We start from the raw sequence: 14,206 nt of genomic DNA, 5'->3' as shown, positions 1-14,206 counted from the left end.
TTCCATAACCTTAAAAAAATAGAGAAAAGAAAAAGATGATCTTACTTTTGCCAGTGGGTTAGTCTTCAATATTCGATTTGCCAAAGGAAGAAGAGGTTAGGAGGACAGCTGTTCATCACAATTCCTTCTTTATTACAAGAGCTTAACTCTGTCACTGGCTGGCTGGCCCATTTCTGCTAGCTTTAGTACAGAATAGCTCTCCTAAAAGCTCCTCCTCTTAACAGTATCTGTCTGGGCACTTCCCTCCACAAGCAGAAACAAGGCTTTCCACAGAGCAGTTTAGGTGCTGGGAATGAGCTACAAGTAAGGGAAACTACTGAAAGTAGAAATAAATTATTTGATGGCTAAGTTCAGGATTTAGCAGGTAGAAGTTAATTCCCACTAACACCATCAGCTTTACACCATAGCACTCATCTCTTCATAGTGTTACAAATAAAATTTACAACATTCCTGATAGAAACAGTAAATTAAATGACACCTTAAAACTAGAAGCCCAAACTTTTAAAGCATACATCTCCTGTGAAAATGTACAAACTGAGCCATTCCCTATGATTAATGAAACATGTCTCAGCCTTCAGAGGAGGAGGAAGGTTATTTCCTACCAAGATGTTATATTTATACCATATAAAAAAAACACTGGTCAAATATCCACACAACACTAACTATAACAGAGATAAAGTATCTAAATATAAGTCATTTACAGATGAGTCAGAAAGCAACTGTTCATTCTAACAGATGCCCTATGTAAATTCCAAATACTCACCTTTTCCCTGGCACCCTTAACAGCTAAGGCAAACCTACCGTCTGTTCTCAGAAAAGCTGCCTACGGCAGATACTGTATCATGGCAATGTACATCTCACAGTAGTGCGACTTTATTGCCAGTGAAAATGATACTGCTTTATAACTTTATTTGCAATGTATAAGCTCTGTGGGCAATATGCCAGCATGTTCTCTTTGTCTGGACACAACCAACTGAACAGACAAGTAGTGAATGATCAAGTAGTGAGACCAGACAAATGAAAGAAGGGACAAAAAAAGGTCTAAAAATTAGGCCAAATATATAGATATATACTAGCATATTTATTGTGGCTTACTCTGCTACTGATAAGCACATTAACCTTATTTTCTCTTCATGATCACTAAGTACCATACTAAAATTAGGTCAGAAATTCGGATCAGCTGACTCAGCCCAGCAAGATCAGACAAAGAGACTAGTTGCTTTTTTTTTTTAATCCAATACAATCTGTTTTATCCCTTGTGATCTACCATAGATCTATACTTTTTTCCCCACAATTAACCTATCAGAATCACTCACCATGATGTTGCAATCACACTGAAGGTACACACCAGTGCTGCTGAAGAGACACAACACAATATATCCTTAGGAAGGCAAAACCTGCAATCAAACAGCTTTTTGTTTTAGGTCATTTTTCAGATCTTGTTTCCAAACTGCTCAGGCTAATGCATTTCAATGAACTTTTAAGTCATTCAGCATGGTTATGAGATTATTTAGATAAATAACAGCTGCTTCCAAATAGTGTTGTGTGTGAATACCACCGGTTTATTATGTAATAAATTACTCATTATTATGTTGCTAATATACATGATGAGCCTTCTTCTAAAAGAAATAATATGAACACTAAAATAGAAGAGCTTCTCAAAAATTCAATAATTGGCAATTAGGTAATTTTCAGAAGATGTCAAAGACTTACAATTGCTTTATTTTAATTCCCACAAGCAAAAGGAGAGTGCTTGCTGGAACCCCCTTTCACACTCAAAATCTACCTGCAGTTAATCACAAGGGATAACTCCCTTGTTGCTAAGGAGATTGTTTTCAGCTGTTGGCAGTCTCCAGACTGGCAGGACTGTTATCACTGCACATGTGCACCACTTGCTATCTAGGCCACACTATCAGGAATTAGGGTTAATATAAATACCCACCAAGATAAGGCAAAGAAAATAGTACAGAACAAAGAAGAAATCAATAATCCTATTTTACCTTTCCTGTCTGCTTTGTTTCAACACACAACATGGTCTTGGATTAATCTCTGGAGGATACTAAAGGGACCAGACTCAATTTCAATCAGTTTAAGTGACTTCAGACATCATGGCTCTTTTAGTCAAATCAGATGTCCTCCCTTGGTCTGCCATTGCTTTTAGTTTTCCTAATCAAGAATTGATCACAGAGATCTCATTTGCTCTCTGCTACTTTACAAAGGAAAAAGACAAGAAAATAATTGAAGACAGCATTTTCCAAGATTTCCTAAGATATTTTTTTTCTACTTTGTTTCCTTTGATAAATATAACTTGCTCCCTCAATGTTACTGAGAGAAAAGCCAAGTGCAAAGGGAGGAAACCACCCCAAACACAGTTTCCCACAGAAGAGCACTATATCCAAGAAATGCTGAGGGCTCCAATCCATGTACATACAAATGCTCTTCCTCTGATAAACTCACTATATTGCTGGTAATCTTCCTTGTGTCTTCTGACTCTTTATCTGGGGAGTACAGCACTGTTCTCAGTGATCTCAGTTTAGCATGAGCCAGAATTTCATGGTTCGGCACAGCTGTAAGTCATCTGCACTTATCCAGAGCTCTTCATCAAATCATTTTGCCAAGATCAATAAATAAAACCACACAAACCAACCACAAGGCAGAAAATATTTTTACCACCATTCAAATTAGGTAGAGAAGGTTGGCTAGACAACTATAAAGAAGGTAGTTCCACAGCTTCTTTTCTCATGCCTCAAGAACCTGATTCATAACAAAACCTGCTCTGGCACTTAGTGACCTTTATGGTGGCACATACTAAAGTGCATGTAAACAGCTTAGCCAGAGCACAGTCTAATTAGCTGTCAATGTTGAACACTATATTATTACTACATCTGCATACAGTGACAGTTTAACACAGCTTATCATCAAATGAAGAAATCACTACAAGGACTGGGAATTTATTTTTCCAGCCAATTCTAAATTAATCAAATAGTGAAGTTGCAATAAATAAATTTTTTAAAAATAATAATTTTTGTTTAATTATTCTTCTTTTCCTCAGTTGGGGAAAACAAAATAGGTAAGATGAGAAAGTAGTCTATATCTCACTTCTTTAAAACAGCACTCTATTGACTGTCACTTATGTATGTGCTCACATAGTGAGACAGATGGAAATCTTTCCTCCACTTCTTGTAATTAGAACTTAACTTCCCTCTCCATCATATTAAGAAATATTTTGGGGTGGGTGTCCCTACCCTCTCCTCTTGGAAATTTTGCAGTTTAGCTATTCAATAATCAAAAGAGAGAGATGAACACTCAAAGATGGCAAGAATGAAACAAAATGTTTATCGAGCATAAATCAAAACAAACAACCTCCTAATATTCTGCTGCAAAGAAAAACACTTTATCTCATGAAGTCGTGCACAGTATATAGAGCTCCTGCTCAAGTAACCTATACCTTTGACTCCCCCCAATAGCTTGAATCTCCCTAAACATAATCCAAAAGTTGATCTGACAACACAATAATCCAGAAGGTACTAAAACACACATTGCATAGGATTTTATTATTCACCTTAATTTCACATTAGTCTTACCTGCCCCACCCCCCAAATTAGTGACAATCCAAATATTTCTGCTTCCTGAAACATAAAGCAACCACAATATTGCTTTACATTGCTTCTTCTCCCTCCTCTCTCAAACTGTATGTGATGCTCTTTTGCTTTAAACATTCCATCAAAATTACCAGACTAGAGAGGCATTGCTGGAACATTCACAGCACAGCATGTCTGTTATACCTGGATGTACAGTACCCAAGGCATCACATAAAATTTAATCACTTACACTGAAATACAGAAGATTCACACTGGGAGAAAAAAATTCAAAGGACCTCCTATTAGTTTGTGCTTGAGCCATCCATATGCATATAATAGAGTAGAATTTGGATGGATAATTTACCTGTGTTACACAATTTGTCCCTCTTTTCAAGATAATGCAATGTTTTAAAATGCAAATGGTGTACAGCAAACACTTATATTTGCCTTGTTAACCCTTCTTTTCCTCTCCAAGAGGCTCCAGAGATTTCACTGCTATCCACTGGCACAAGAGGCCAGGTCATGCAAGTGCTCCTCTCATTAACTGTCAATTAAAACCACTGGAATTGTTCAAGAAGAGCCATTACAGGATTCTGCCCATCAGGGGCTTGATCCATTTTCCTTTAAACTGTTGCAAGATTTTTGCTCACTTCAGAGCATGCAGAATGGTGAGGAAATCATAAATGACAGACTTATTTTTTTAAAAAACCTCAGACAGCAATTGGAGAGTTTTAACAATTTAACAGATTTAAATCATCAATTCAAGGAGAGTCTGTTCAGACCTGTGAGGCCATCCCTGTCTTGCAAGAGCTCACACACCAATATCCTACACAAAGAAATCTTTGCACAGAGTACACACTGTCCATATAAAACCACTCACTGGATGAGAGCCTGTTTCCCATTAGATCTACATCTCCTATTCCAAACACCTAAGCTTTTTGTTACAAATCAAACCTGCTGCAGATGCCACACATGCTCAAACTGAATACACTGGGACAGGAATACTCTCTTCCAATGAGGGAGGCAGAAGCATTCAGCATCACATCTACACAATGTAAAACACATGCAATTAGCAGCCTGTCATGAGCCAATAGTCTGTATTGCTCTTACCAGCAAGCTGCTTAGAAATGAACTGGTCTACATATATTTATCATATAATAGAATCATAGAATCATCCAGGTTGCAAGGGACCTTGAAGATCATCAAATCCAACCATAACCTAAATCCCCCTACCAAAACCTCATTTGCCTGTTCAGTCCTTAAATCACATCACTAAGCACTATATCTATCTTTCTTTTAAATACTGCCAGGGAGACTGAACTCTTCACTGTTCATTCACTCTGCCAGACCACTCAACTTTTTATCAAAATATTTACCGTTTTATTGCTTCCTCTTGTTTTCGGCGTTTTTCACTCTTTTCTTTCAAGTAAGCCAGGTTTGTTTCATTCCTCATGCGATCATTCTCTCGAGCAATGTCTGATGCATTCTGAATAACCAAGCCATCATAGGCCTTCATCCCCATATCTTCAATATACTGGAGAAAAGCGCCCAAAGTGACCTCCTCCTGATTAGAACTCATCATCTTGCAGGAGATAATGAACAAAGGAAAGCAACGTTTCCTGCAGGTTGAAAAACACATAATACCTTAATCAGTAAGAAAATAGCTTATGGTTTATGACAGCAAGATTATGTCGATTGTAATTAACAGCTCCATACAAGAATTGAGACTTTTTCCAGTCTAAAGGATAATAAATAATGCAATTCAGAACATTGAACAACATTACTCAAGAAGAGGGGATAAAAACCAAGGTCTCTTCTTTCAAGCGTTGCATCCGGTTTTGTATTGTTCAAATCCCAAAAAGGTTTCCTCCCACCCTTTCTTTTTCCTAATAACCTTCAGTTGCAATGACATTGACCTCCCTGAATCTCAGTTTGAATTGGACTGAAAAGGCTTCCATCTCTGGACAACTGGTCCTTCTTGCATTTAGATAAAGCTGCACCAGAGAAGATCAGCAGAAAAATTCCTATTCTTCCTATTCCAAAGTTGTGGTAGAAAATACTGTTCGATTTTTTGGGGAAAAAAAAATAATCAAATTTTTATTCAGGTTCAAAATCTAAAAGCAAATATTGTAAAATATTTTCCTGTATTTCTTAGTAGCGTAGATATGAGCTCATAAGCCCTGGTCATCTGTTGCCCAACAGCCTGTTATCTGGAAGGTCCAGGAACAGACAAGAAATCCCAGCTGAGCTGGGAGCTTTGGAGCTCTAAAGCCCTTGGACTCCCCAAGCTTCTCTATTTCTTCCACAGGTAAGACAGACACTTGAGTGTACAGCACCTCAAGCTAAGCAGCATGGAACACAGACATGCTTAGATCCCTCCTGGCTCCATGGCAGGCAGCCTTAAAGCTCTTAGATGACCCCAGAGGATTTCCATTCAGCAGCAGACACACCCTGGGAGTCACAAGAACTCTGGTGTATAGGCACATCAGTAAATACTACAAGTAACTAAAGGCAAGGTACAATTTCAAGAAACATGCTGGCTATCTAAATTCTATACAGCTGGGGTAACAACCTACTAAATAAATAAAAAAAAATAACTTGAACAAAACAGAATTGTGCCATATTATTTAAGTACTGATTATGAACTTGAGTTGCATTATTTTCACATAGCCCTGTGAGGGGATTATTTGTGATAAAACCAAAAACTTAATGCAGAGTGACTGAGTGACATACTGGCAGACCTGGCAGCTAAACACAGGTCTCTAAGCCATGTTTGCTTCTTCTCTACTAGAGCGTACCTCCCTTCCCAAAGAAGGATGGTGCAACTTCTCAGAATCAGCCTCAGAATGACACCAGCCTTGCAACTAGAAGTGATCTTATTGAATAGGCAAACAAGGATTCTGTCTGCACTTAGATTTTAGGGTAAGAGTCCTATGTAACCAGCAACAAAAATCCTTCCTCTATTTCTTAATATAAGCCATATTTCTAATCATTACACTGTTGGACAAGCAGATTTCTGATTAGGTTAGCATGATTAAAAAGCAATAAATTAAAAGCTCTTATAGATTCTAGCAATCCAGTCTAGGCCTTCAGGCACAGCCCTGGACATGAGAACAAAATGCTTTTCCATCCACAGAGTAAGCAATCTGCAGGAAATCAAAAGAGTAATACTTTCTCACCCTTTCATTTTTTTTTTTTTTTTTCCTCATTTTGATCACTTGAAGTGGTAACAGTATCAAGCAACTGGTTTCAGGTAGTTAATACTTTAAAAGCACATTAACAATTTTTTCCCTTGTTCTCTGTATCAAAATTATTTCTGTACAATTGTAATCTGACTGTTAAAACCATGAAGATTCAGAAGCAGCAAAGGGTCTGCCCCTATCACCTCTTCCCCCTCCCAAGACAACCTTTTCTACCAACTAAGCCTGAACATAAACATAAAGCTGATGTTCAGGGTCACTAAATTGATCTTAAAGTATTTCAAGGCACGGGTATAGGTATCTCCTACTGATCCCTGCAGGGTAAAACCAGTGAGAGAAGTCTTAGTGAAGCCTAACCTGCATGCACACAATTTCACACAGCTTTCACGTTGGAAGCGGTTAGAACTCCACTGGGTTGGAATATGCACTGAACCATCCTATATATTCACCAGCAGTGACACAGTATCTGCAAAGAAGCAAACTGGGAAGCTGACAAAGAGCTAAATAGATTCTGTCAGTGCTAAAGATACTTCAGTAGATGTAGTTTTAGATCAATTCCTAACCTTTCTGATTAAGAAAATTAAGCTCAGATACCATAGCCCCTTCTTGAGAATCTCTGTCTACAGCACAAAGGCTACCACATTAAAAACAATGCTAACAGCACAGCCTGCTGTCTCTGAACTTCTCAGATGGTAGCTGCTTTTTAATGGTTAAAACTGGGACCATTTCCCCAGTAGATGGCTATTTCACTATTTTTTTCCATTTTGGACTTCTAGTAAAGCTTGGTTTCTGCATATGTTTAATTAAATTCAGACAAATCTGTAAAACAGAGAAACCCCACCCTAGCAATCTTGGTGGCAGTTTTGCCATTGGTTTCTCCATAGACCAGCTTTTCCTCCTGAAATATATTAATAAATTTTATACTGAAGATACTTTCAACAGGTTATTCATAAATGCAGTTCTGATGCATTTTTCCCAGAGACATATAGAACTTGATCTGCTTCATATACTCTTATGATAATAATACTGCTTTTTTTTTTTTTCTTGTTGTTTCCCTTTCTTTTTGGAGGTCAAAAACAAGGTGATAATTAAGGATATGCTGAATCTCATTTTTTTTTTTTTTTCATAAATAGAGATAAAGTCATCCCAACAGGAAAAAGACTGAAATAAAAAAGCCTTTATTCTGCTGTGTGCACTGACTAGATATTTATATGCTGGTTTATCACTGATGTTGTCTGTTGCTAAACTTATGCAGAATGACAAAAATTTACACAATATTTAATAAACAGATCAAGATACATTCTTTGCCCTAGTGGAGGTACAATCCTGCAACAGTACTGAGCAACTGTAGCTGCTGAACTACTCCTGTCAGTTGATGCTTGCATGTTTGTGACACCAAATCCAGTTTGGGGTACTCCTGGAGGTACCATTGGGGGATTCCCAGTTATTTCAAAACCTTGACTCAGCTATAATGGCACTACGTCTGAAAAACATCTCTACAACTAGCAAGGATTTGCTGGATCAAAACCCATGTATCTCCTCCATGCATGGTACTTTACAGCCTCATTGTGTTTATTGATATTGGACAGTTGTCCATGCTATGCTTAAACAGGGAATAAAAATGCAGCTGGGAATAAAAAACAGCTGGGGCAAAAAGCTTAACTAATGTCTGTAAACAGCACACTAGGACTAGTTTTACCTACAGGTATTAATGCCACTTCAGAGACACCGTGATGCCTTAATAAATGTGCTTTATAAACGCAACAGGCTGCAACCAACACACATGGCCCATGGAGCCCAAGCATCACTTGTCACCCTCCTAGAAAAACGTGTGGACAGCACTGACCAACTGCTGTCTAGTAAACTCAGGCAGTGAGCAATGCCTAAGCATCTGCCAGGGCATGTACAAGTACAAACAAAAGTTCTGTTTCTACTTGATTAAAAAAATGTGCAAATGCAAGTTGTTAAATAAGTAATATAAGCTGTTGGTAAGGAACCACCATTTTGGTGCTCCTAACATGCATACAGTGGGGTCAGGTATTTTGTTAACTGGCAGCAAGGACCATGCAGGGTATTTGCAATAAAATTGTTTTCAGTGCATTTTGTTTTCTGAAACCAAGCAGCCCTGGAAAATTGTAACTGGGAGTTGCTCAATTTTGGAAATTCTTTTGATGCTCCTTTTTCTTCTCCTCCTTATTGTGAAGGAACCGAAGGAGATGGTGGGGAGGAGAAAAACCCCTGGATTTCAGCTACTGAAGCCAACATACTGAGACATTAATAGAAATTGATTGGAGGAACTTTGTTGCAAGTGTTCACTGAACATGAACATTTTTGAAAGGTATCTGAATGCAAGCACACAAAGGAGTTCTGCAGCATGTTCACTTTGTCTCTTAAAGGTCAAACTAGCACAATGTGAAATCTCACCAAGAAAAAAAAAACAACAATCATGCTCACTGACACCTTCCCTCTAGGTATCCCCAAATCAGAGGGACACTGGCAAAAAAAGCAGAGCAGTGTGCACTGTTGTGGCCTATGCAGTCAGCTGTCAGCAAGGGAGGAGTAAAGTAAGAAAGATTTTTTTTCTTCCTTGACAGTGTATGTGCTTTACTGGCAAGGGCAAGCAGTCCCCTTACTGTTTACCTAGAAGTATTTACATAAGTAAATTAAAGATCTTTGTATTCATTCAGACCCAGTTTCTATGGGAGAATAATGCAATATGCTTCACAAAACTGTTGCATACCTTACTTCTAATTTAAATATTTTCTCTGGTGTGAAACATACAGCATTCTTGGTCAAATTCAAAACCACTTCCTTTTCATATGCTCGGTATGCAAAAATATTCAATTCAGAATATGAGAAGTAATTGACCCACTATCATAGTATCAGAGCAGTGCTATGTGGTAATATTCAGACATGCAGTTCTTCCTCCTATTCACATGAGGATCTCTAAAATATCAGTTGCCTTTCAGCATGCGTGACAGCCATAAGCTGCAGATGTGCTGCATTGAAAATTGGCAATGCTGACATTAAATTGAAGCAGCTTTTTGAAGTAATGACAAAGGCACTGATTGCCTTCTTCCAAACCAGAGGGGGGTTTTTTTGTTTGTTTTGGTTTGGTTTTGTGTTTGTTGTGTGGTGGGTTTGTTTTTTTTTATTGTAACATAGGAGTGCAGAGCCTGAAAACACAGGAGTGAGGTTGCCCAAAGTTCAAGCCCTAATTCATCAAGATCTGCACATCTCTCCAGTCCTGCCTGTCTTGCTTCCAAATACTGTCTCCCAATACACCTGCTTTCATATTACCTGTCAATTCCCACCACTAAATTCAGTATATCAGAACGATTCTGCACAAATCAAGGATGCTAATCAGCCATTCAACCCTCAAGTTTGAGCTTTTACACTGTAGTTGCTTGCAATGCAGTAAGAGCAAAGTAGACAGACCAGCCACGTGCAAATTTCACAAGCTGATGACCATAGCAGCACTAACAAGGACCTAATGGTATTGGGTGTACAAAGAATACTTTCACTGCTACCAAGAAAAGGTCAGTGATGGAAAAAATACACTAGAGATGACTTTGCAGAACTCTGTATCTTAACATAATTGTACCTTATACAAAGTGAACTTTGAAATACCTAAAAAGTTGACTGTAATGAGGCAAATCACTGACATGTTTTTTTAAGATTCACATGCCCTGCTTATTCTTAACAGTGAGCTGGCATTACTGTTTTCACACACAGTGATGCATTGAATTATAATGTAAATTATTGCAAGTTTCCTACTATATATCATTTGACAACTTTTGATGCAGTTATTTAAAGAAAAAGAATCACTACACTTGGAGGTACAAAATATACTTTATATTTTGACTGGGATTACAGGTTATATATCCTGTCCTCATTATACTGCACAGCATGAGCTCTAGCACCTGGGTGAAACCACTGAAGCTAAGTAGTGCTAAGCCCTTCACTTAAAGAGGTTAAAAGTGGCTCCTACAGTAGAATGAGAATGCTACTGCATGGTTTTAAAGAAATAGTCCATTTCTGTAGACATCTCACCCTTTGTAGGGGAAAGTTACATTTCCTGTACTTTTAAGAACTGAAAAAAAAAATTAAATAAATAAAAAACAACACCACCTCTACCCTTAAATTTTGATTCTCTTGCTAGTGGCTTTGGAAAATAAAAAAGGTAACAATGACTCCAGAATGTAATGTTTACTTTGCAATACAGCAACACTTATATCACTTTTATCCCCTGAGGAAAGTAATGTTTCCTCCTAGCCACATGTATGTTGGACAATAACAAATCGAGATTCAGAATGGCCAGCACTTAAGTGTAATTATGACCATTTTACCATCTCAATATTATGCAGAAGACTTACATAAAATTAAAATAAAGAAAATCACACAACACACAGACATACACATTCTGTAAGCATAGAGGAGTGCATTTGAACTCAGAAGAATGAGCTTCTTGCTGATCGAGGTTTTTTTTCCTCCTCCTCAAGAAAATGAAATGGAGATTTCACTACCACCAACATCACGTTAAGATGCTGTAAAATATTAATGGTGCAATGGGTCTCATAAGTAACATAGATGTTAGAATTTTTTTTCAATTAATTCAACAGAAAATGGCAAAGATTCTTTTTAATTATTTAACAGTGCTTTTTACTAACAAAAAATCCAGCTGCAAAATGCCTCTACTACAAGCACAATCAACATGTGAAGTACACAAAAGCAGTCAAATAGACTTCAGCTTTCAGTTTAGCAATGGATTAAGACTTACTTTGCATTAACATGCAACTTCATCATCATGCATTCTGACCATCCAATAATTCATTTTGTAATATTATTCTTCTAATTCTAATCAGCATCATGTTTTACTAGCATGCTCATATAATGTTTTAAAATATGTACGTACCAAAATTTAAGTCCACGGGGACTGCTAAGTGCAATAATCAAAGGTGACTTTAGCCTGTAAAAGCCCTTTCCTGTGGTTATCTCAGTGCAGTCGGAAGGGATATTTCAGCACCATAAGAAACAGATTTGTAGTTAGGCTCAGTTTTTTCTTCAGTTAAAGTGCATTAAATCTTGTTGGCAAAATTGCCCAGATTGTAGAATTCGACATCACTATAAGTCAGCGTGTTACATTAAGGGTCTTCTTAAGATACAATTAAAACAGTATGGAAAGTTTGGTATTTTTAAAAATGCAGTGGCAAGAGAAGACAGGTGCTTGCTTCTTTAAATCCACTTTCAGAGAAGAGAGGGTACAGATAATGGGAGGGTATAAACAACACCCTGCTTTGAGGTCCAGCAGAGAACAAACGGGATGATTTTTACCCACTTTAAAACACAGAAGATTACAGCACCCTCAAATGCACTAACACAGAGATTTCTAAGGTGCCTCATTTGAATATGTTCTGTGGAGACAAAAAGAAAGGAATATAAGGAAGAGAAAACATCCTATCCAAATGGCTTCTTGCAGCAGGAAAGACGCTCGCTCTCTCATTGCCACTTAGATACAGAAGGTCTGAGGCAGTCTAGCTTGTGGCATCGTCTCTCTCTCTCTCTCTCTCTCTCCCCCGTGACTACAGGCAGGCTTGCTCTCTCCCGCTGCCTTAGTCTGTTGATGCTGCTGCCGATGAATCAGGGATTCTCAAACAAAGAGCAAGCCTACCTTCGGGTGCCAGCAGGACTGTGGGGCTCCTCTCCCGCCGCAGCCCGGCTGGCCCGGCCCCCGCGCAGCCGGCATCCTAGCACCTCGGACAGCTCCCCCGCGCCGGGCCCATGGGCGGCCGGGCCGGGCGGCGGCCGCGGGGAGGGACGCGCCGGCAGCTGCTGCTGCGGTCTCGGCTGCGGGCGCTCGGCAGAGCCTCCCGGCCAGGCAACAGTCTTATCTCCACTGCACTGAAGTCTGATTAGCAAATAATCCAGTGAGAAAAAAAATCTGCGTGAATGGCACTGTGCATCACATGTAGTCTATAGGTAGGAAAGGATATGAAACAACGCCCTTCCCCCCTCCGTCTCCCTTCCCAAAAAAAGAAAAAAAAGAAGTTCTTCCTCGAGAACGTGTAAGTTAACCTTTAGCCCATGTTATGGCTCAAGGAAATGAGCCACCACTTAAAAGGAACATCTAAGCCTCAGTTTGATAGCTCATATTGATATATCTTTTGCACTCACCCTCACTGAAAAGCAGTGCAAGGCGCACAATTACTGCTGACGCAGATGAGACTGCTGCTTGGGGAAGGAGGGGAGGAGCTTCTTAACCTCATCAAAACAACCTCCCACCACCTGCTCCCATTGCACGAGAACAAAACTATGCTACTCAGACAGAATGAGTGTGACATTTACGCTGTTTTACTTATATTGATATGAGATGTGCACTCTGGAAAGAAGCATTCTGTTTGAAAAGCATCCAGGGTGAAGCCACACAGTCCTATGCTCATGCAGAATTTGTCAGTGTAACGGTTCAGAAGAAAACATGAACCGGATTTGTGTTACAGCCTCTCTTTGCAGAGTATGTGCAGTTTTGCTTTCTCTCCCCCAAACCTTAGGCCTGGACACAAAGCAAAAACATTTACTCTGTGCACAAAAGCCAGTAAAAGGGGGGAATGTGAACAGAATGCATTACCCCATTGTGAAATATCATTATTTGTCCTTTCTTTAGTTACAGACATAGTTTTCTCTTGCATAAATCTTCACGGAGTTACAGAAACACAGAATTGTCAGAGTTGGAAGTGATCTCTAGACATGATCTAGTCCAACTACCCCACTAATGCAGGACTGCCCAGAGTACATTACTCAAGACTGCATCCAGGCAGGTTTTGAATATCTCCAAAGAAGGGGACTCCACAACCTCCCTGGGCAGCCTGTTCCAGTGCTCTGTCACCTCCATAGTCAAGAACTTTTTCCTCATATTTAAATAGAATTTCCTGTCTTCCAGCTTGCACCCATTGCCCTTTGTCCTATCACTGAGAACTACTGAAAAGAGTCTGGCTCCATCCTTCTTGTACCCACCCTTTAGATACTTGTAGCCATTAATAAGGTCTCCCCTCAAGTCTTCTCATCTCCAGGATAAAGTGTCCCAGCTCTCTCAGCCCTTCCCCATAAGAGAGATGTTCCAATCCCCCAGTCATCATTGTCACCCTCCACTGGACTCTCTCTAGTAGTTCCCTGTCTCTTTTGACCTGGGGAGCTCAGAACTGGACACCGTATTCTAGATGTGGCCTCACCAGGGCAGAGGGGAGAACGTGCTCTCTCAGCCTACTGGCCACACTCTTCCTTAGGCATCTCAGGATTCCATTGTCCCTCTTGGCAACAAGGGCACATTGTTGGCTCATGGATAATTTACTGTCTACCTGGACACCCAGATCCTTCTCTTCAGAACTGCTTTCCAGCAGGTCCACCTCTAACCTATATTATTGCAACATT

The 14,206-nt window shown here is 39.3% G+C and overlaps 1 protein-coding gene across 2 annotated transcripts in view; it reads right to left on the bottom strand.

The window, feature by feature from the left end:
* Window positions 1-11,777, bottom strand: part of NYAP2 (neuronal tyrosine-phosphorylated phosphoinositide-3-kinase adaptor 2) — a 133,603-nt gene extending 121,826 nt beyond the window's left edge. The window contains exons 1-2 of one of the 2 annotated variants that reach the window (XM_051626876.1): window positions 11,697-11,777; window positions 4,958-5,200 (exon numbers count right to left, since the gene is read on the bottom strand). In XM_051626876.1, coding sequence (XP_051482836.1) covers window positions 4,958-5,163 — 206 coding nt within the window. In that variant the 5' untranslated portion in view covers window positions 5,164-5,200; window positions 11,697-11,777. Of the gene's footprint in view, window positions 1-4,957; window positions 5,201-11,696 lie in introns of those variants that run through there. The other variant, XM_051626875.1, reaches the window with a different exon arrangement.
* Window positions 11,778-14,206: the final 2,429 nt, after the last annotated feature.

The sequence above is a fragment of the Apus apus genome, chromosome 8, assembly GCF_020740795.1.
Source record: "Apus apus isolate bApuApu2 chromosome 8, bApuApu2.pri.cur, whole genome shotgun sequence".
Taxonomy (NCBI): Eukaryota; Metazoa; Chordata; class Aves; order Apodiformes; family Apodidae; genus Apus; species Apus apus.
Note: the sequence above shows the minus strand (reverse complement) of the source record. Positions and strands in the feature narration are given on the sequence as shown.